At 38.8% G+C, this 23,027-nt stretch overlaps 1 protein-coding gene across 2 annotated transcripts in view; it reads left to right on the top strand.

The window, feature by feature from the left end:
* The window catches only part of necab1 (N-terminal EF-hand calcium binding protein 1), a 45,216-nt gene that overhangs the window by 3,480 nt on the left and 18,709 nt on the right, over positions 1–23,027 (top strand). For both annotated transcript variants that reach the window (XM_082521683.1, XM_082521682.1), the window contains exons 3-6: positions 3,215–3,323; positions 7,980–8,005; positions 8,208–8,305; positions 17,081–17,217. In XM_082521683.1, coding sequence (XP_082377809.1) covers positions 3,215–3,323; positions 7,980–8,005; positions 8,208–8,305; positions 17,081–17,217 — 370 coding nt within the window. The remainder of the gene's footprint in view (positions 1–3,214; positions 3,324–7,979; positions 8,006–8,207; positions 8,306–17,080; positions 17,218–23,027) is intronic.

Here is a 23,027-nt window from a genome sequence, read left to right as displayed (position 1 = left end):
TTCAGATTCACACACCAACACCACTCTCTTCTGTGTTGAGCGTCACTTCAACCTTTCTTTCACAGATTACTTTCTCAATGAAATTCCGATCATGACTCTCTGCTGATACTCTGTCAGTTTCCATGGAAACAGGAAACTGACCATGCCCACTGAGGTTCAGTTTCAGAGCATTTACAAAGAAAAACACTGACATTTGTGAACACTTTTATGATAGTGGTCCACACAAAATGACTCAGAGGTGCCCTATCAGGTGGCAAATTATGTTGTTGTTTCACCTCCACTCTCTAATGCAGGATAAACATACAAAAATACATCTTTTATGTTCTTATTGATCAGAGAAGTGCAGACAACAAAGGGAATCCAAAAAGCACTAAAATAATAAATAAATCTCTTTCTGTTACACATGCAAGTGTAATATAGGATGCACATAAATCCTCCATCTTAACTTCTTTAAGCTGCTTCACTGTTTACTTTTCATTTAAAAACTGTTTTGACCCCACACAATTCAAGCAAGTCTTTGTTTGCTGAGATAATAAATATGCTTTGAAATAAATAAAACAAGATCTAAATTTCTTTCATTTAATTCTGGAAAGAATTAAATTTTTTTAATTTAAATAATGTTTTTGTAAGAAATGACTTTGATGTTCTGACTTTTACTGAAGTGTATTATAAACATAGATTGTATATAAAAGATGGAAGTAGCCTCTGGGTCTGAACAATGAGGACAAACGTCAAAGTGCCTCAAATCTGCATTTACTCTAATGACCTGCAGGGAGTGGCTTTATTTTTTAGCTCACTTTTCTGATTGCTTTTTAAACACATTTGCTAGTTTAGAGTCTATTCACCGCCTCATTACATTACATCTTCTGTGGTTTTGTGCTGTTCATTAGAGTATAATGCTAAATCACAGTTTACCATTTCAATTTAACATTTAGCCAGGGGAGTAGGAAAATTAGCAATTTGGTTAGATGATGCTTTAAGTTGTGGTTATCTTGTGACTGACAAGCGCCAACCTTAGACCTCAGTCACTCATGGAAGATCCTGACTTGTCTGAAAACACTTGCAAACTATTTGTTGTGAAAATACTGTGAAAAGTGTGACCAAACCATTCATTAATTTCCACAAAACAATAAATATAAGAAAAAAATAGATCAGTTTATAAGGAAATTCTTACCAGATGTTGGTAACAACCCATCCAATCCATACATGCAAAGAAATCACACCATAAATGTCCATGAATTAAGTTATGGGTAAATAGAAGAAATGATAGAGAGAAAATGTGTTGATCATACGAAGAAAGGAAGGTGCAAAAAAGCACAAAAAGTCATGACCCCTGCTGAAATCTGTCAGGAGTTAGAAAGCAGTCGTGATACTTTGTGCAAATTATTACGTTTGCTTTTCAAATTAAAAGCTGCTCTTAATTGATGCAACCAACACGTTTCAAAAGGTGCAGCTTTTATGTTGAAGGCGAGTAGTCTCTGTTTCTGGTTTGGGTCACTCTTTTTCAAGTTTCACGACTGCTCGGCGAGTTGCATTGCAGACTGCACATAACCATGACAACCTGCAAGCGCCCAAACAAATCCCACTGTTTTTGATACAATACTGTATACCTCTTTGTAACCACTTTCACCCAGTGACTACCTGCAGCCAATTGCCAGTTGGTCGGGCAATACACATTTTTTCTAGCAACTGATGTTTCCCAGGGATTTCCCGACTGGTCTGTGTGACTGTGGACTCATGCGTGCAGTAGCCACGATGTCTGAGATTCACCCTGTTTGACAGTTTCATAGAAACAAGCTGGAAATGACCAAAATGTTCATGTCGAGGGTTCAGAAGGGGACGTTACGAAAAACTGCCGCTATGTCCATCCTATAACGTCCATCAGCGATAACCTGGCGGGTGTACTTTGCTGTAAACAAGTAAACATCAGCACCCATTTCTGGAAACAGCTGTTTGTTTTAAAATGTTAAAAAGGAAAATAGTAGAATCAATTTTCCTATAAGTCATATAACATACCGACAAATTAACAGACCTCTATATTTAGTTGTCTTTCTTTGACCTGCATATATTTTTAATTTGGGGCATCAGTTTGTAGCAGGAGGTTGAGGGTTTGATCCCCAACTCGTCCAGGCAGCATGTAGAAGTGTTCTTGGACAAGTTGCTGACCCATTTGCCCCTCATGTCATTAGTATATTTGTTATATCTACCCATTAAAAGTCTGCATGAATGTGTGACTGCGGCTTGTTGTGTAAACAACATAAATGCAGTCCAGTTGAATTTAGCAGAAATGACCAAAAATAGCAAATCAGTATTTTTCACATGGCATGACATGCTCCATCATCTACTAAATATCCATCCCACGCCGTGTATGATTTGAAGCCTTGTCATGCAGCAATAGAAGTCATCCCACATGTTTGTTTTTATTGTTGCACAAGGAGCAGCACATGCCGAACCTGCTCCGAGCGTATTTCTGAATGCACTGACAGTGACTCACTGTAGGCTCTATTTTTGGGCATGTGATTGTGTTCCCTTACAGCAGCTATAGAAACATGCTACACATTTCCTCCAGATCAGGTCAGCAGTGACAATTTGAAGATCGGCCACACTGTGTCACAAAAACAGGAAGACACCACTGGAGCCAGAGCTGCGTGAAAAACGAGATGTCGTTGGTCTTTGTTTTCGCTGGAGGGCGTTCAGTTTGGAGCGCTCTGTTTTGAAATTCTGTTTATTTTCAGCTCATGAATATTTCATACTACTTTTATTCTGTTCATAATTGCAGCGCCTCAAATCATAAAAAATGACTGACTGTTTGATATAATGTTAGTCTAGTGGAACAAATGGTGATGACCTGCTTTATATATGGAGAGAGGGATAATAAGAACAAGATCAATGTACCTTTGCTGGTTTATTTTGTTATGTTATATTACTCCTCGTTTGATGTGAAATAGAATCTGATGTTTAAACTTGATGCCATATTTTACTGATATAATTTTTAACATCTAAAGACACCTCAGGTCAAACCAGCTCAAGACAAATATTCTTTATCAATGTCATCTTATCAGTTTTATAACAAAATGATCCGCCAGTTTCACTTTTACATTTGTTTGGACACATTTTCTTATAGTCTGATGTCTTGCAAACACAAACCAAATCCACGATGTTTTAAAGTGTTGAGAAAGAAGCCATCCTGAGAAGATTTGTTCTTTACCCCCAGATGATGGAAAGCTGTCCTTTGATGAATTCAAATCCTACTTCTCTGACGGAGTCCTGACAGCTGAGGAACTGAAGGAGCTCTTTCACACGATCGATACCCATAACACAGAGTAAGACTCGCTTTACCTTCTTACCAGTTTATTCCATTCAGATGAGGAGAGGTAAGGGGCGAGAGTAATCGGTTTCAAAATTCTGAACGATATCGTTGTGTTTTCCCTTTTAATAACATTCATCTTTTTAAAAGTAAGAAGAGATTTACTTGCTCAAATTATTTTGTGAAGTAACTAAAATAATACAACAATATAAATGAAATGGCTGGTAAAATTTGTTTGGAGCTTTCCCACTGAGGCTTTGAGAGGTCATTTTGAATTTAGTTACTGCTTTCAAAAAGAGTTGTTTTTTTTTTATTGTAATACCTGTACAGATTTTTGTTTCACCCTGAGAGACTGCCACAAGTAGAGAAATAAAGTGAGCTTCTGCATGCTTTTCTTGTACACCATGTCAGTGTGTACCAGTGTGTGAATGTGAGAGTGAATGAATAGTGGAATTGTAAAGTGCTTTGAGGGTCTCGAAAAGTGCTTTATAAATGCAATCCATTATTATTATTATTATTATTGTTATTACTCTCAAATATCAGGCTTGTCTAACGTGGTTTCCAAATTCTTGTGTATTATAAGTCACCTTTCAATCAGGGAAACCGTCAACGCATCACAATGAGGCCTAAATCATCGTTAATGATGATCCCAAAGTCCTCCCTCACTACACCTGTGAACTTTCTCTGTGGTCTTCCTCTTTTCCTCCTGACCTGCAGCTTTGTTCTGCAAGACTCAGCTGGAGGTGGAAGCACAGTAAATACAGATCATCTACTTTTAAAAATCAGGCACTGATGTGCAATGTTCCCTTTATATTCACAATGTCCCAAACACCTAACGGTGAGAGGAAGCCAAAGACACACTGACACTTCACTGTCGACCGATTTGCACTGATTTTTCTGCTTTTTAGTTCACACCAATTCTTTTAAATCACACACATGAGAAACCACATTACTTATGCTCCCTGCAGACATTATAATGTGAACCAGCTCCTGCATCAATCAGGATACAGATAATACTTATACAGTCACTCCTCTGTGATTACACTGAAGGCATTTGTGAGCAAATGACCCGCTGAGCCACAAGATATTTAGAAATAGCTGCTAGTTTCAGTTATATAATAGCAGTGCAGCACTGAAGCACTGTTTCTGTCTGAGAGGCATTTAGCAGGTGAATAAACCTTTTAGTGCCATTTTGACAAAGCTTAGATTAGTATGTAAGTATTTCTAATCTCTGTCTTCCAGCTATATAACACTGGCATCCTTAACCCTAAAGTCCCCGATCAAAGTTTTATATAAAGGAAACAAGTAGAACTAAATATATGTGTGTTATTGTAGAGTGATGTAGAACATGGTTAGGTTAGTAAAAGCATCTGTTATTGATCTAATGTTTAGATAGTCATAACAGAAGAGAAATAAAAGTGTAAAGCCATGCTAGCTTCTGTGCCACGCTTCAATTAGCATGTGCACAAACAAGCTAACAAGTGCTGTCATAAATATACAAAGTATAATATAGAGTAACTGTATCATCTATCACCGTGTACAACCAGTATGTAATCACACATTATTATTTGGTTTACCCTTCATTACCTGCCAAAGAAATGGAGAATTTATGGTTAGCGTTAGCGGTTTCACACAGAGCGCCACTTTTAGCACTTTAGCCACTGACTCTGTTGTGCATTGAATCAACACTGCTGGACATTTGGTTTTATGAAACTAAACTAAAGCTATTCACAACAGAAGAAGTGATGATAGTGATTTATTTCAATAGAAATACATTTTCTAATAGAGATGTCAAAGACTCGAGAGCACTCAGTATTTTTTATGATGAATTACCACTTTGAATAAACCACCTCACCTGGCCCTCAGTTTGACGTTAGACATTGAAAAATAATGATGATTATGTGTACTAATAAAGATCTGCAGTCTGAATCAGGTTGAAAATAGTTCTTCAAAAAGTGCTTGGAGAAACTTCATTCTGTGTAAGCTATTAGTTAAGTTTTCTTTGGTGTGCCTCACATTAATCAGATGCAGGTTCTGCATCAGTGGTCTAAAAACACTAGAAAGAGACTTTTGTAAGCTTTAAAGCAAGCAGCTGTTGAGCATTCAGCCAGCTGTTATAAACAAAGAGCTGGCTTAAAACTACACAAGGATGTAAAGGAACTTGTTCTGTATGTTGTTGGGCTTGTAGTTTACACACTGGGCCCTAGTGTCTGTTGATAGAGTAATAGTCACAGGATGGTTGTTGTTGTCTATATCACCCGAAGCAAACAGTGCTAATTCTATTAACACTGCTTAATGAGTACACTTATCAGGAAGCTTATTAAAATATCTCTGTTCACTCCACACAGTGGTGTGTCAATCATGTTACGTACTTCATTGGTGTAATTAAACAACCAGAAAATTAAACACTCTGACTCAAGTGGTTTGATACAGGTTGATTCTCTCTCTAAATAAATAGCTGCTGCAGCTCATCACATCATCACAACAATTATAAGAATGCAGGATTTGCACTCGGCATTACATCACACAACGATCACCTTGGAAAATTTACATTTAAATCAATATGTTAAACAGTTTCAATGTTTTGGTGTCCAAACTCACATAAACTGCAAGTGGACAAAAGAAAAAACAAGCTCTGGGGAGGCCACAGCGATCAGTAAGTCTGGCCTCCTCACCTAACCAGTTATAGAGCCTTTTGAAGGGTTGTGCATCCACTCACAGAGCTAAAGTTAAACTTACTAACAACTGAATTTCAGTTTTTTCAGAAAAGTTTTTTGCAGACTGAGCACAGAGGCATCAAAACTGAAGTTTAATTGATTTTTATAAACATTTTTAAAAGGACAACTTCAGAAACAAAACCAGATTTCTTAAAATCAGAATATAGTTACTAACTAAATTTATTATATACACACAACCAATCACATGACAGCAACTTTATAGGCATGTTGATAAAAAACATGAAAGCATATATCAGTCCTGCCTTGTATCAGCAGTTCAAGCAGAAGGTAGTGGTTTAATGTTGTTAGGGATATTTTCTTGGTACATTTCAGCCTCCTAAGCACCAGCTGAGCATCATTTAACCACCACAGCCTACCTGATTATTGTTGCTGACCATGTTCATCCCTTTATACCCAAAGTGTATGCATCTTCTGATCTGCAGCAACAGCAAGGTATAATTAGTTAAGAGGTCATTAGTGCCTAAGTCCTCATCGTATACTTTTACATGGCCTCAACAAGATAAGCCAATGATAGGGGTGACTTAACAAAAAGAAAAGAAATTATTTGGCCATTTGAAAAGCAAGAAGAAATTATCTGGCTTTGTCACCACTTGCTCCTACAGTCATCACCATCTAAACGTCTGTCTACTTCCTTAATATTTTAAAGTGATAATAATTATTTCACAAACACATTTTTACACCAGATCTCTTCCTGACTCAGTATTAAAGATGATTTGTGGCTATAGCTGGAATTGAACCAACCAACAACCTTTCAGTGTGTATGTGTAGATTTGATGTGATATTTGTAATGAGAATAGAGACCTAAAATGTCCCTTTATTCCTAAGCAGAGCTCAGCAGAACTCAATTAATGATATTTAATTTTATTATATAGATTGTATCAGATATGTATTCAAGAAAATATCAACAACAAAAAAAGAAAAATGCATACTGTTGACATACAGTGGAGTCCAGTTTCCTATTATCTTTACCAGACTCCGTGTTAATGTGTGCCTCCACCTGTGAAATGAACACAGGAGGAGGCAGATGACAAAGTTGTAAGGAAGTCAATTGGAAGTCTCTGGTTGAATCCTATATTGATTAAAGAACGAGTAACCAGATTGTAAGGTCTCCCTGACAGGCTGTTAAACCTGCTCAGGTCCATATCGAACACTGACATTATTCAATACAGCGGATTTAAACAGGCACACACAGCATGCTGCATGTATGGATGACAGATTATTGATATGGAATTAACTGTATTTACAGTATTTCAAGGCTGTTTTATTTATTTATAAAGGTAACAAATTTTCAGAGCAATGGTAATGTACCTTCAGTGTCAGAGCAACCAGGCTTCAAGCAAAACAGGAGAGAGGCTAATGGTGCGTTACTTAGTTGTCTGACTTCTGGCTCCTCTCTCCGTTTTCTCCTGTTTGGATCATTGATTGCAGCACTCTCCTCTTGCAAACAGCAGCCACGGCTTGCATGAAATGCGGTTTAAACGAGTGAAATCCCCTGGTATCAATGACTAGAGCAAGAAATAAGATGTGTTTTTTGTGTCGTCTGAAGATAGTTGTAGTGCTGATACAGTGCCTAATATTCTCTTCACTTCGTCACCTCTCCTTTGTTCCACTTCTTTTCTCTTTTGGGCTCTCTCTTTCAGGAACAAAAATACTCAGACCACCCAGAAAAGCATCCATGCATGAACATTTATTAGAAACGGCCAACATTTCTGAAACTCCCCATTTGGCCAATTTGTCTCTCACTCATGCCTCTGGAGGCCAAAACACCAAAATTATTCTGTTACTCATCGCATATTTTACTCAGTTCTATCTGTCATCACATTGATTCATCAAAGCGAAGACTGTGTCAAAGAGATCTTTGCAGGAAAAATGTACCTCTGTCCCTGGAGACGTCTGTTTTTAATTTAAATACCTGTCATTTTCTTCTTTTACAGCAACTTGGACACGGATGAACTCTGTGGTAAGTTGAGTCTTTTAAATGCAGACAGAAAAGTAAAGATAGGAAAGTAAGATGTTAGACATGGTCACATGCTCCCAGACCAAACCCCTAAGGCAGTGCGAGTGAGGTGTCACACCAGTGCTTCTTCAACAAAACACCTACAGCCCTGTCCCAGTTGTCTGACTCACAAAATGTTTTTTGCTTTGGTTTTTCTGCTTCGAAGAGTACTTCTCCCAGCACCTCGGTGAATACGAGAATGTTCTTGCTGCCTTAGAAGACCTGAACATGTCCATCCTGAAGGCGATGGACAAAACAAAGAAGGTAAGATGCTATAAATGAATGTAATCAGGGGGAACATACACAGGAACACTAGATGTGAATAGTAATGATGTTTCCTGTGTGAATATTCACATATCTTTTGGGCATTGATGTTTTTGAAATTCTCTTGAAAGTGTGTTTTTCTTTTTCACAATGATTTCTGCATTTCAGATTTTATGCAAATTCCAGTTCTTATTAAAACAAAATAAGTTAAGGCATTAGACTGTTTTTTGGGTTCTTTCTATCAGGGAGGTCGTCTTGATGAAGCTACTGACATAACAGATATTTTAAATGCACATTTATTATTATAAACGTAGCATAAAAAAGTAAGAAAATTTGTGTTTGTCAACTGTTTCTTTGGTGTAACAATCTTGCCAAATATGCATGTGTGTGTGTGTCTGTATAGTCATCAGCAATTTTATTACACGTGTCCAACTCAATATCTAATCAGCCAATCACATGGGTGGCGTCACGGCTGACGAGGCAGGTCGTGTGGAGGTAAAGTGAGGACCCCAGTGCAGTCAGAGGTTGGTATGAGGAGTGAGTTTATTTAAATGGAGACGGTGAGGACAGGAACTAAGAAATAATTAAACAGGGAAAACCTAAACGCACGGCGCTGAATCTAAAACTCACAGGATAACATGCAGATGAACACAGGGAGACATCACAGACGAACCAGCAACCAGCAGGAGAAAACACAGGGCTTGTATATTCACAGGGACAATCAGGAAACAGGAGACAGGAGGGAAACACAGCTGGGAGAAATCAGAACCGACAAGACAAGGAAGCAACATGAGACACAGACCTTCAAAGTAAAACAGGAAGTATACAGAAATAGCCTGGAGGGAGAAAGAACATGGAGGAGCACATGACGGGTGAGGAAACACAGAACACAAGGAGTGGGAACAAAGCACAACACTCACATCACTATATCCACTTAGGCTACGTTCACACTGCAGGTCTTAATGCTCAATTCCATTTTTTGATCGATTTAAAAAAAAAAAATTTGTTTGCTTGTTCACACTACAAATAAAATGTGACCGCAAACATGCTCTAGTGTGAACCCTCAAAGCGGCCCGCATGCACAAAAGAAGACGTCACACACAACGCGCTCTGTTTAGACCCAGACCAAACAGTATTGTTTGACTGATGGCCGTTAATATGAAGACTTGTTTTGGACTTTACGTTTCCAAATTTTGCTTTAAGTTATGAAGTTATTTTGTTTTTTACATATGGCCTAATAATTATCCTTATTGCTGTTTTAGAGGAGTGGTGCTTCAAAGGATAGTTGCGGATTTCTGTCAGAATCTGCAGATTATACAGTACAAATAAAATGTTCATGTTCCTCCAACGTTGTCTTCCCAATAGTTTCACTGGATGGCCAGGAAGCGTTTGCGATGTCTTCTCCAGCGCTGATAATTGGCGTCTGTCTTGTGTCAGTGACGTAAAAGACGGATTTAATGCGACATGACCATTCAAACAGCAGTCGCTTTCTAAAACATCAGATATGTATCAGATTCAGTACCACATAAGAAAGTGACCCAGATCAGATTTGAAAATATCGGATTTGTGCCGTTCACACCGTCATACCATGATCGGATATGGGTCGCATAGGATCAAAAAAGTCGGATTGGATGCACCTGCAGTGTGAACGTAGCCTTAGACACACAGAGGGAGACGCATGGGTCCGCTACACAGAGGGAAAATTTCTAAATAAGGTATACAAGGAACATTACCCTATAGAATAACTAAAGACTGACACTGAGGACTTAATACATAATTCAAAATGACAAAAACACAGGAAACTCAAAACACTGGGTCGAAAAAACCAAGGACCCTGACAAGTGGCTGTAGCCCAGGAATTAGAGCAGGTGGTCTACTGATTGGCAGATTAGATTGGAGGGTTAGTGGTTCAATCACAGTCTGCATGCCAAGTATCCTTGAGCAAGATACTAACCCGATGCATCCATTAGAATATCAATGTGTGTGAACGTTAGCTTGGAAACACTGAAAATCATAGAAGAAAGTGTGTGAATGGGTGAGTGTGGCACTGAGTGCTCTGGGAGAGGAGGAAAGCACTATATGAGAATCAGTCAGTCCAACTCTGTGCGCTTAGGCATGCAGACATGGTGGCAACAACAAAAATTAGATATAATAAATTAGAACTATTTATACCTGCATGTTAAAATAGAGCTTTATCTTGGCAAATGGCTGTAAGCTGCATTCACAGTACTGGCAAAGGCCACTAATTTTTAATTTTATTTCACAATAAAATAAATGTATCTAATGATAATTTCCTTTATACATTTTTTTTTTGCTAGATATCAGACATCACAATAATATGTGTGTGTCTGTGAAGGTTCTCAGTCATCCAGGTCATCGTAATAAAAGGATCCATATTCCTTTGACAATAATATGTGTGTGTTTTTTTTCACAGTGAGTGAGTTAAGACTCAGTGGATGTGACATTTGAGATAAGTTGTGTCAATTGGAGTAACACAGGAAACTTTTGATTAAATTTAGAAGATGTACAGACAATAGGAAGGCATGTTTGATTTTCCCAGAATGTGTCCAAAGCTACATGCTGAAAATCAGCATGCTCCTGGGAGGACGCCCAGCTGGCGTTCTCAGATCTCCCATTAGTCACATTTCCATTACAGAGCCAAAAAGGACAAGCCACGGCTCATGCATACTACTAATGAACCCCCCAGAACAAAACATGTTATAATTCTTTTTGGACTTGCAGCCAGCACAGATGACAAATTGAATGGATTGTGGCTGCGTTACCAAACAAATATGGCTTTTGATCTTTATGTATTACGTCCTCTTGATCTTACTGTCTGAAGCAGAATGCCCTTTGCATTATCAGAGACGAGAGGAAGGAAGATGAGAGTGGCATGAGACATAAAGTCAAAAAGACAGGAATGATCAGACACGAAGAAAAATGGCAGGGTGAAAGGAGAAATGACAAAGAGAAATGGGAAAAGGATGTGAGCAGAAGGAAGAGAGGTGGCTTTTTAGATCTGGAGGGAGAGCTTCTATTTCTTTGTCGCACTCTCTCGTCTTCTTTGTAGTATCTCAGCTGGTGCACACAACACATGCTGTGAAGCTCAAATCGCCCCTCAGATCTTCAGTGAAGCAGACACATCTCATCGTGGCCATTGTGTGGGAGTCAAACCATTAATTTGTCAGTTGTATTTTTTTTTTTTACTAGCACAGAACGAGGTAACAAATGATGACATCCAACTTATACATGTAAAAGTTGTAGTGTCAAAGATAAATGATGGCCAATCTCAGATAAGGCATTGGTTTATAGCGTGTGTTGGGGAAAAAACAGCAGTAAAGGTAGATTTTATAGAAAAAATTGGATCAAAACAGATTTATTAAGAAAATGTGAGGTGCAAAAAAGTAGTAGAAGCTCATAAGACAAAAAGGCGTTGTGGAAAAAAGGTTAGACATGAAGTAGCATAGCTGTGAAGTACACCTGCTTGAAATTTCACCATTTCTGCAGAGAAAAATACACATAGCTCTGCAACCCCTTTTGCAATCATTCAAGGGTCTCAACACGTTTAAGCTGAGGTGTGAAAATCAAATCGCACCTCAAATCATTTTTCTGTTCTCCAAGAGGATAACTGAGAGCCGGAAATGAGACATCGGCGGGGCGGTGGCGGAGGGGAGAACCAGGCAGTGTGTATGCTAAGGATTTATCATTTTCTACTGATGCTATTCACCTTGCAAATCTCTCAGAAAATCTCTAGTGCTCCCCCTAGAAAACACTCACACTGGATATTTGAGCCTAAATGAAGACAAATTATTCTGCACAAATTGGACAGAATGTGCAATAACTTCCAAATGAAATTCCAACACTGGACTGTGAAAGACACACAGGTTTTCACCACGATGAAGTCTTTCTGCTTGCGCTTTTTATAAGATTTCTTTGACCTTAGAAATGAGTCACAGAAAAAAAAAATCCCCGTGTTTCTCTGATTGTCTCTGGGTATTGGCTGAGCAAGAAGGAGAACAGATGCTCCTTTAGTCACAGGAATAAAGCTCAATCGTCTCTGTTGGGCTGAGTATGTATTTCAGTGGGTAGTCTCTGGCTGGGGATGTACGTGAGGGGGCTGCAAGGTGTTTTTTTTTTTATATATATTTTAATTTTGCACTGGAATACAATAAGTGTGTGCACACAAGCTAATTTATTTGTGTCCATGCCTCATGTCTTTATGTACACGTGCGGGGGTGCTGGAAGAAGCATTGAAGCCAAATCTATGTGATCATAGTCAGTCCGTCTTTTATTTTATACAAATACTGATGCCAAACCTGTAATCTAAAGTTTTAATTAATAAAAAATAATATGCAGTGCTGCTGCCTGGTAAAATGTAGCCGCGTTGTTTGCTGTTTGGTAAGTTTAAAATTAGTGGAAATTTACACACTCCCCAGAAACAGATTAAAACATGCAAACTGAGTTTTACTTAGCATAGTTGTTGTGCTCAATCAGCTTGCTTTTGATGTTATTTAATTATAATTGTTAATCAGGATTTTTATAATTACCAAGGGTAAAACAACTGATGCTGAAGCTGAGGTATGATTGCAGGGCTGGGATTGCATTTATTCAGTGCGGACTTAAATGCTATGATTTTAGCAGCAGTTCTGGGTCAGAGAATGAGGTAGAAAATTATAGAAAACCACACGGTTTTGCCTTCAACAAAGCTCTCCTTTGACCTTTTGTACAACTGAAAATAAAAGATCAAAGAAGAGGCCAAAAAAAGAAACATGAAGCTGTTTAAAATGGTTCTTCATTGTTGAGATGGACACACACACGCTAACACACACTTGCACAAAGGTGGAGATCACAGGAGACTGACCTTTACCAGTTTTGTCGTGACTCACTCTGGCTGAGCGAGCGTGCAGGCATGTGTGCAGGTGTGTACATGTGTGCGTGTTTGCCAGGGGATCAAACAATATCTGTGCATGAGAGATAATGAGACTTTAAAAAAAAGTAATACTGCAAACACTGCAGAGATTTTGTGTTATCTGTACTCCTAATCTAGTCTGCTTACATATGGTTTTGTGTATGTATGTTGTTAAAAGGACTGATGGGGAAGAGTCTTAATGATCTGAATGCTAGAGGAGCTGCTAAGAGTTTATCTCTCTCCCAGTAGGCACCCACTCAACAAACTGTAATTAGTGAGTGTGTCTGCGCACACATGTACACAACATATAAACAAATCCAGCTTTTAAAATTCAGCCATTTTCATCGTACTACTGAAAAACACAGCAGTTACCCAAATAAAGAAACACTATCTTTTGTTTTGCTTCGATGCATGCATTACGCACTCTCTAATCCAAGTTGCATTAGCGTTTGCCTTCAAATGCCTCATTGTAAGTGGAGTGTACAAATGCTCATGGTCCTCAGAACTGTAGGAGCAGGTCTGCCATGCAAACAGCAAACTGCTGTGCTGACCATCCCTCACTCTCCTTTGATTAGATTCAAAACAGCACTTAGCCCTGCTGTGCTGTTCCACACATAACAAATGACATCTCTCCAAAACCTCATTGAGTCTAATTTTCCAACCTGCCATGAAAAAATATCCAACTCTGACTCACAAAATGACAAGAAGCTGATTGTTGCCAACACAACAGAAATGTAAACATGTTATTTCTCATAAATAACTGCAGGCAAACACCTGTTACACCAATCCGAAGAAAGGATGCATCATTAAGAGGTGGTGATTGATGCTGTTTGTTTACAGCTATAAAGCCGCAAAAATAACACATTTAATTCTTTAAAGTCATACTTCTCAATACTGCATGTGTATGTTTATAGTATCACGACTATGCACATGGTATCACATGACTGAGAACACTGTTTTATCATCATTTAGACCCTTTCACTCTCTCTCTGATAAATAAATACCCTACGGAGCGAAGACTAATGAATGTGTTCAGGCTGTTAGCAGCCTGACATGTTTTGGGGGAGTCAGTAGAGATCAAAACAAACCAAAGGGGCAGCAAATAGTGACCATGTGGATAAATAGAGCTTCGGAATATGTAAATTGGAAAATGTTTGCTAACCTCTTACCCATAACACATTTAAAAGTAGAGTTCAAAGTATTTAAAGGTGTACTTACAGACTTCCAGCTTTAACTTACAGGGTTTCACATATATTTTGTTTTATATGTTTAAAAATTGCAGCCACTTTTATACACAGCCCCCATTTTCAGAGGCCAAAAAGGAAATGTACAGTTGGGAAACAGATCAGAGCTGAGTCCTTGGTGTTTTATTGCAAATAAGCAGAGAAAAGCTCTGGAGTTGGTTTGTCTTTGACAACTTTTCACTAGAGCTTTCACTATAAGATCAAAGACGTGTTGATTCAAGCAAGAGAGTTTATCAGATAGCAACAAGGAGAAGTAAAAATCAAAAGTCTGGTCCATTCTGATTATCAGCTCAGCAACACCAAAAGGCCTTAAAGAATCAGAGCCACTTCAACGGGACAAGACTCAGCTGTTCATCTGCATCGTAAAGACAATGGTCAATCATTTATGGACGCCAGTGTTCACAGTTTGGACAGAGAAGACAAGTGGTTTGAAAGAGGAGTGAAAGAAGCCATCTGTGTCCACTGTGAATGACCATCTTTGAACAGAGGGCTGGTTTACGACACCAACTGTCTGCCGTCTATAATCCAGTTTTGAGATCCCCTCCCAGACACCTTAACGCCCACTCACATCCTGCGCCATTTGACCTCAGTAAATCACATGACAGGTTAGGGTTTCACAATGGGTTTACCTGAAACCTTGGCTTGTGACCCACACCCTGATTGTGACTTTTGCATGTGTGATTAGACACTCCCATTGGGCTTAAAATCTGGGACTGTCCACCAATTGCTCTTAGAACTGAAGAAGCTTCTTGGATGAGAGGTGAAACATCTGCAAGAAATTTCCAGATGCATTTCTTTCCAAGCGCTCTAGGCTACGATGACCTGGATGACTGAGAACCTTCACAAACAGACAGAATCGTTGTGAAGAAAAACAACTGCACAACATCTAACCAAGTAAAAAACAATCTCAAAGAGGTAAATGTAACATTGTCAGGGTCAATCAACTGATACCTTCATAATAGAGGAAACTACAGCAGGTTAACAAAACGGTACAAACCGCTGTTTACACCAAAGAACAGCATGGCTAGATTAGACTTCACCTGAATAAAAGTGTCTTCACAGTTCTGTAAAAATTATTTGGACCAATTAAACCAAGATGAACTTGTACCAAAATAATGGGAAGAGAAATTATGCAGAAGGAGAGAAACGGCTTATGATATGAAGCATATCACATCATCTGTCAAACATGATGTCTGATCTACATGATATTATAGTATTTGGATGTATTGCTGCCAGTGGAACTGGGTCCCTGGTGTTCATTGATGATGTGACTGCTTGCAGAAGCACGATGAAGTGTACAGCGCTAATCTCTCTGCTCAGATTTAACCAAATATGGACAGTACACAGTCTGTGTAATATGTGATGACTGGATGAATAAATAAATATCAATCAAACATCAATAATGACCCAAAGTGTGGTGCAAAAGCAATCCAACAGTTTTTCAAGGGATATTCTTCAATGACCAAGATAGTCACCTGATATCAACCCAACAGAGAAGCTTTCAGTGACTGAAGACAAAACTGAAAGAGAGACCCACGCATCTAAACTAAAGGTGGCTGCATTAAAGGGCCAGCAGAGCAGCCATTGACTGCAAACAATTTTCATCCAAGGATTAAAATCTTTATATTTAGAACACAAATATATTAGTTTCTCCAGTTATTTTTGAACCTCTGAAAATGAAGTCCGGTTATAAAACTGGTAATTCTTTTTTGCAAAACCTCTTGAATTAAAGCGCACAATCAGAATGTCAGTGTACAGAGGCAAAACAACAACAAAAGAGTTTTTGTCCAACAAATGATGGATCTAACTGTATATCAGTGTTGACACACACATACCAGCAGTTCAGTTCCTATTAAATCACCTCCTGTCATTTTCTGTGCCGTCACCTCCTGTTTAGATTTTTGCTTCTTTGTGAACACGGATCCTGGATCCAAAGAGCCAAAAAAAGATTTATTCAAATAAAAATGACTGATCTCAGATAGAAGCAAATATATGAACTACCCACATTTGCAGCTTTCTCAACTGAGTCAAGTTGGGTTTATCTTACAGTATATCATCCACCTGCATTTACAGTTACCACATCAAAGCATTTGCCCATACCACAAGTATGTCAACAACATTAATAAAATATTAGCTGAAAGCTTTTGTTCATGGACATAATTCTCCATTTAAATCATGACATAAACAAAGAATGAGTTGTAACGTTGTTAAATGTTAAGTGGAAGAATTCACTTTTCACTTTGTAGAAACATTCTGTCGTTAAACTCGACTCGGGTTAAGCTCTCCATCCTACATTTAACTCGACGTCGACTGACACATTGCTGACATCAGTCTAGTGTGGTGGATCAAACACAGCTAACAGGGATTCTTTTATTAAATAAGTTAATAAGAAGACCAAAGGTTTGACATCTGCTTCTTTCTTCTCCTCTCTTTCCAGCAGCACTGTTGTGTAATCTTTTCTAAATGAATGATCTCGTGGGCATCTTTTAATTAGCAGAGGAGGTCTGGGCGTCGAGTGACTCCCGGCTGGCATGTGAAACGTGTCACAGCTCTCCTCGTTCGGCCCTCCTTCACCATGCCTCCTACTCTAACTTGTCCTCCTCTAATCGCCTTGATTGACAGGATTATCAGGAGTCCACCCACTTGGAGCAGTTTGTGACCCGCTTCTTGCTGAAGGAGACTACCAATCAGCTTCATTCACTTCAAAGCTCACTCGAGTGTGCCATGGAAACCACAGCTGAGCAGACTCGCCAGGAGAAGTAAGAACAAACCTCCCCTGGTCATTCACACACGCACACACACAATTAGTCTTTCAAACTTGGGCAGAATATATTGTACAATAGCACCAATAATTACAGCTCTCACTTTTTTTTTAAACCACACACACCAGTTTGCCTCCCACATTTTAGACTTGATGCCAGCATAGGTTCTTCTTAAGTGTTTGTGAAACACACCTGCTTTCTGTTGCAATCCAGCAGTTATTTGTCCTAATTTATCTGATTAACTCGTTCTCCATGAAGGAATATCTGAGAGAACTGAAGCACAGTGCTGGTTTGAGCTAAAACATCTATTGTAGTTCTCTTTTGCATTTTAGAATCTTTCAGCTCTTTCTCTTTCTTTTTGCACAGACAAGGTGCCAAATGTTGCGTTAACAAATGGTGCCAGATCAGTCAGTGCAGTGTAAAATACAATACAATATATATAAAAATATTTATAAATATTTCAGTTCGGTTCAGTTCAATTCAATTCTATTTTATTTATATAGTGACAAATCACAACAACACCTCAAGGTGGTTAATATTTTAAGGTAAAGATCCTACAATAGTACAGAGAAACCCCAAAAATCAAACAAACCCCTTTGAGCGAGCACTTGGTAACAGTGGAAAAGAAAAACTCCCTCTTAACAGGAAGAAACCGCCAGCGGTAAGGGCAGGAATGCAGAACAAAAAGCAAGTTGTGAAATATAACCAGAGATTAATAATGACTAATGATTAAATGTAGAATGGCATAAAAAAACACTGAGTGAAATCTAATTTGATATGATTTAATATACCGAACATATATCAAATGTTTAAGTTCAGATATTTTACTGATTCATGAAGAATATTTGCTCATTTTGAATTTCATGCTAACAACACATCTAAGAAAACTGAGACAAGAGCAACAAAAGGCTGGAAAAGTAAAGCCTTGCTCCCTGTGCACAAGGAACAAGGCCAGGGATGAATATTTGATGCCTGCGATCTTCAGGTCTTTGGGTAGTATTGTATTAAAGAAATTGTATTGAAGGATCATTCTGTTCCCACTGCATGGGAACAGAATGATCCGTTTCTGAGGAAAAGTTAAAATTCTTCTTGAAAAATGTTGGACACTACATCCCTTGGACTAAAGTAGAGAGGCACTATCCAGCATCAACGCTCAGCTCAAAAGCCTGCATCTCTGATAGTCTCAAGGTACATTACAGTGCCTGTGAAATTGGAAGCTTACACATCTGGATTTGGCTTTAAAGCAACATATGCAGCATATAACATCCAGATGATTTTTCAGGGAGGGCCTTGCATATTTCAGCAGGAAGATTCTAAACTGCATACTGCATTTATTGCAATAGCATGGCTTTGAAGTACAAGAGTGATGAACTGGCCTGCCTGCAGTCCAGACCTCTCACCAACTGAAACATTTGGAACATCATAAAACAAAACATATGTTAAGCAGCTAGACTCTTCTATCAGGCAAGAATGGGACAACCTCTCCCAAATATCCAGCAGCTGCTCTCCTCAGTTCCCTGTTTACAGGCTGCTGAAGAAAGTAGGAGGGATGCTACATAGTGGTAAACATGGCCCTGAAAAAACATTTTTGAGACATATTCCTGCCTTTAATTTAAAAGTGAGCTAGTATTTTTCTTAAACTGGTAGACTTTCTGAGTTTAAACATTTGATATGTTTTCTGTTGTGAATGAAATATGGGTTTATGTGCTTTGGGAATCACTGCTTTTATTAACAGTCTATACAGCATTGTTTTTCAGAATCAGGGTTGTTGGATTTCTGCTGCTGTGTTGTCACAACTGTTGTGCAATGTGCAAAAATGGCAGTTTGTTTTTACTACTGCAAGCCATGTTTATGAATACTAGAATGTTAAAAATATGACCTTAATGTGGTCATGATCTTATTATAATTTTTCTAAATGCACTGACTGCTAATGAATACTCGCCTCTGAGCGTGAAAAGTGAAGGAGTGATGATTCAACCCGAGGCTCATGTTCTTAGTGGACTCTGTTTCCCGCATGTGCTCAAAGTATTTGATCAGTCTGGATCTGCGTTCAGGAATCAGACATGCCTCATTAGTGAGGATGACTCACCAGCGTGCAACATATTATATATGGTGTGAGTGTGGATGTAGATGGGTGTCCCCTGCAGGTCATGTCTGTGTTCATTATAATCCTGGTGTGTTTAAAGCACAGGTAATGATGCACCTGTCACCGATCTCAGATCAACAATTGAGCAACAATTTGCTGCCATTTGCAACCAAACCTGCATTCAACAGATTCTGAAATTGAACTGTTACTAAATAATACATTTGTTTTGTTTTGTCTTTTTATTCCAGGCTGTCCTTGTTTTGTGTTTCTCTAATTGCTCTTCGGTCTCTGCGGAGGAAACATATTGCTGAAAACACTCCATTGCAAACTCTTGCTGTGTTTCTAATTAAGTGCTTATTGGATGCTGGATTTTGGTATTCCAAACACATTAATCACAGTCCTTAAGTCCTTTTGGGTTTTTTTCTTGCCACCTTAATCTTTATGCAGCAAAGGTTGAAGCTCAGTGGAGAGCAGCTGGTATCTTTGACAAACATGTGACACTCCAGCACTGAGAGGCTTTTGGAGTGCAGTACAGGAACAATGTTAATTATTGTTATGCCTTCTGCTGGAAATCATACAGAATTTTCCTTGACATTTGTGATCAGATTCAGAAAGAATGACACAAGTGATTCCAAAATCAAAATTTTTATTTATGCTCATTTTTGACCCTCAGGGCAGAAAACATGGACACCCAGTACAGTAACTCAAAAGTGAGGCGAAGTAGGGTTTTAAAGTTCATACCATGGATGCAGCTACTAAGAATCTCTGATGCAAAAACCCCAACACAGGACCTGAGAAATGCATCTGTAGATCCATCCACTGTTCACTGAAGCCTCATCAGAAACGATCTCAGTGGAAGGGTGGCTGACTAGAATATGCTTAAGGAACAAAACAAGGAGAAAAGGCAGAGGTATGCCAAATTACACAGAAACTAAACAGAAAATCAGAAGCAACCAGTCTGATGGAGTGATGAATCTAAATTTGGAATTTTTCGTTCAAGTTCTCATCAGCTTGTACGGAGGAGGTCAGGCAAGAGGCACAGCAGTGCACGTCTACAGCCATCTGTAAAGCATGATGGAGGCTCTGTCATTGTTCAGGGTTGCATTTCAGCTGGTGGTGGTGGTGCACAGAAGTGCAACCAGATTTTAAACAAAAATCCTACAGCATCTGGAAAAGATCTGATTTGCAACAGGTTATTTTTCTGTATGGCAACGATCCCAAACAGACTACCAATGCAGCCAAAGGAAACCTTGATAGAAAAACAATGGAACTTTATCACTCATGGATTGTCCTCCACAGAGTCTGGAGCTCAACATTACTGAAGCAGTGTGGGATCATCTAAAGGCAGCAAGCATCCAAAGAAGAGCTTTGAATGTCCTTCAATAAGCCTGGATAACTATTCATAAGGACTACAAATTACCAGAAACCTCCCAAAGAGTTTATGCTGTGTTGGAAAATGAAGGTGGCCTAATACCCAATAGTGACTTTGAACTGATGAGAGGTTGAACATTTAAAAAAAAACAAAAAACTTCAAAGTCCAGTCACTTTTCTTTCCAAGCTCCAATTATTGACTTCCAAGCTCATTAGAACTGCACAGTCTCTGCTTTTGCCTTATATACTGCATTTCCACGTATGTTTGTACATGTTTCAAGAGCTCACTAAACCAGTTTTCTCATTTTTCATCTCAGAAATAAAAATAGGAAACAGTAGAGAAATGAGGGGTGGCTTCAGTCTACTACTTTAGCCACATTATGTCTCTTATGTTTTCCCACGTTACATCTGCAGCTATCGAAATCGCAACCAAAGATCCAAATCACCATCAAATCATTTTACTTCCAGTTATATTTTTGGGTTGATACAGTTTTGCTTTCCATAATATTTTGTTTCACACAATAATTATGTTGACATTTATTCTCATTGGCAGAAAATAATGCGCTGGGATAAACAACCTTTAAATTAAGGAGACCTTCACAGACTGTCTTCCCTCCAAATGCATCGTTCTTTCACTCTCACGTCATTTCAAAGTGTGACTGTCGCTCGCTCCCCAAGCAGCTTCTCCTCTTCCTGCAGCCGTCTCACTGGAGAAATTGCCTTGTGCGTTTGAATTGCTCCGTCCTTCCAAACATTCGGAGATGTGGTTCTCTCTGGTGGTTTAAAATAGGTTTTTGTATTCAGTTGTAGGTATATGTGAATAGGCTATGATGGTATTACTCAGAACTGAGCTTGGGCCATAACAATGGCTCAAGAGCTTTATGTTTCCTATTGGGTTAGCATTATCTTTTTCATCATTCTCTCTGGAAAAAGATGAGCATTGAGATCGCACTTTGCTCTCCAGCTTCGAAACCTCTTTTCCTTCCTCCTCACTTGGCATAAAAACTGTAGGAGGAACATGTGGATGGGGAAGCTGTTGTGCTTTGATCTGTTAGATATCTCTGAAAGTTTTAGCAATTAAAGCAGCGATGTAGGTGAGATTGTGACTCACTGGCAGATCAAAAGGGATCTGCCCCTCCCAATTTGTCCTCATCAAGTCTCAGTGGTATAGATGTATTAGACAACAGCTTGTGAATTAAAAACTGTGCTATGTCCCACCACTCTCTTCCCAACAAGAGCAGATCAAGCTGAAGAAAACCTGGTTGTTTCAAAAGTCATTACATTAAGACTGAAATGAGTGCACTCCTGAATACTGCACAGTTACAGTTGAAAAACAAAGTTTCGATCACACAGTCTTGAAAAACAAGTGTATCCCATGTAAAATGTTTTCTGTGTGAATCAAAGTAAACGTTTAAACATGTTTGAAAGAACAGATTCAGTCTTCTTTTGAATTAAAGAAGAATAAGGAAGAAAATAGCTTAATAGACTGGTGAAGAGGGCCAGATGTGTCCAGGCCAGCCCCGTAGACTCTATAAAGGAGGTAGGTGAGAGGAGGATGTTAGCCAAGCTCATACCCATTATAGGTAACACCTCTCACCCCTGCATGAGACTGGAGGCCCTGAGCAGCTCCTTCAGCAATAAGCTGTTACGGCCACTGTGTAGGATGGCGCTAAAATATACATGTATGTCTGTGTATACCACTCTCACTGTTTATTTTTCCTTTTTTATTTTTCTATTATTTCCTTAATTCACTTTTTCCTTCCTGCTGCTGTAGTAAGTGAAGGGTTTGTAAAGTTTACATCTAGAGTATAAGTTGGTCTTATACCTCAAATTGCTTCCATTTTAGCAGTAATAATGTTTTACTGTGTTTTGCTGTTCATCTGCCATCAGTCTCCAACATCAGCTTCCTGAAATTTTTGTTCATTCTCCCTTATAAAACTTCAGTTTCAAAGGCTTTGTTGGTTTTCTTGCTATTAAACACAACTGCAGATGAAGAAAAACACGTGATTACAGCATGCCATCATTTGTTTAACAAAAGTAAACCAGAATAAAGAAGCAATAACGTACTGTAAGCAATCATTTCTTGTTTGGCTGGGTTTGTAGTTACTCTGATAATTGCATGCTCTGATTACACAGGACCTTTTTTTCCATGTGACTGTATCTGGTAATAGTCCTGGAACTGAAAAAGAAGTGAGCATGTAGGGCATTTAAAATGTAGAACGAGTTCAAAATAGAATTATGACATGCTATGTACACACGCACATGCATGCACGCGGGCGCAAACACACACATGCACACAATCATGCATGTTCACACGCAGCCTGCTCACAGACACCCTGAGGTCCCTTCA

This window comes from Aulonocara stuartgranti (genome assembly GCF_965226115.1).
Source record: "Aulonocara stuartgranti genome assembly, chromosome: 22".
Classification (NCBI taxonomy): Eukaryota; Metazoa; Chordata; class Actinopteri; order Cichliformes; family Cichlidae; genus Aulonocara; species Aulonocara stuartgranti.
Note: the sequence above shows the minus strand (reverse complement) of the source record. Positions and strands in the feature narration are given on the sequence as shown.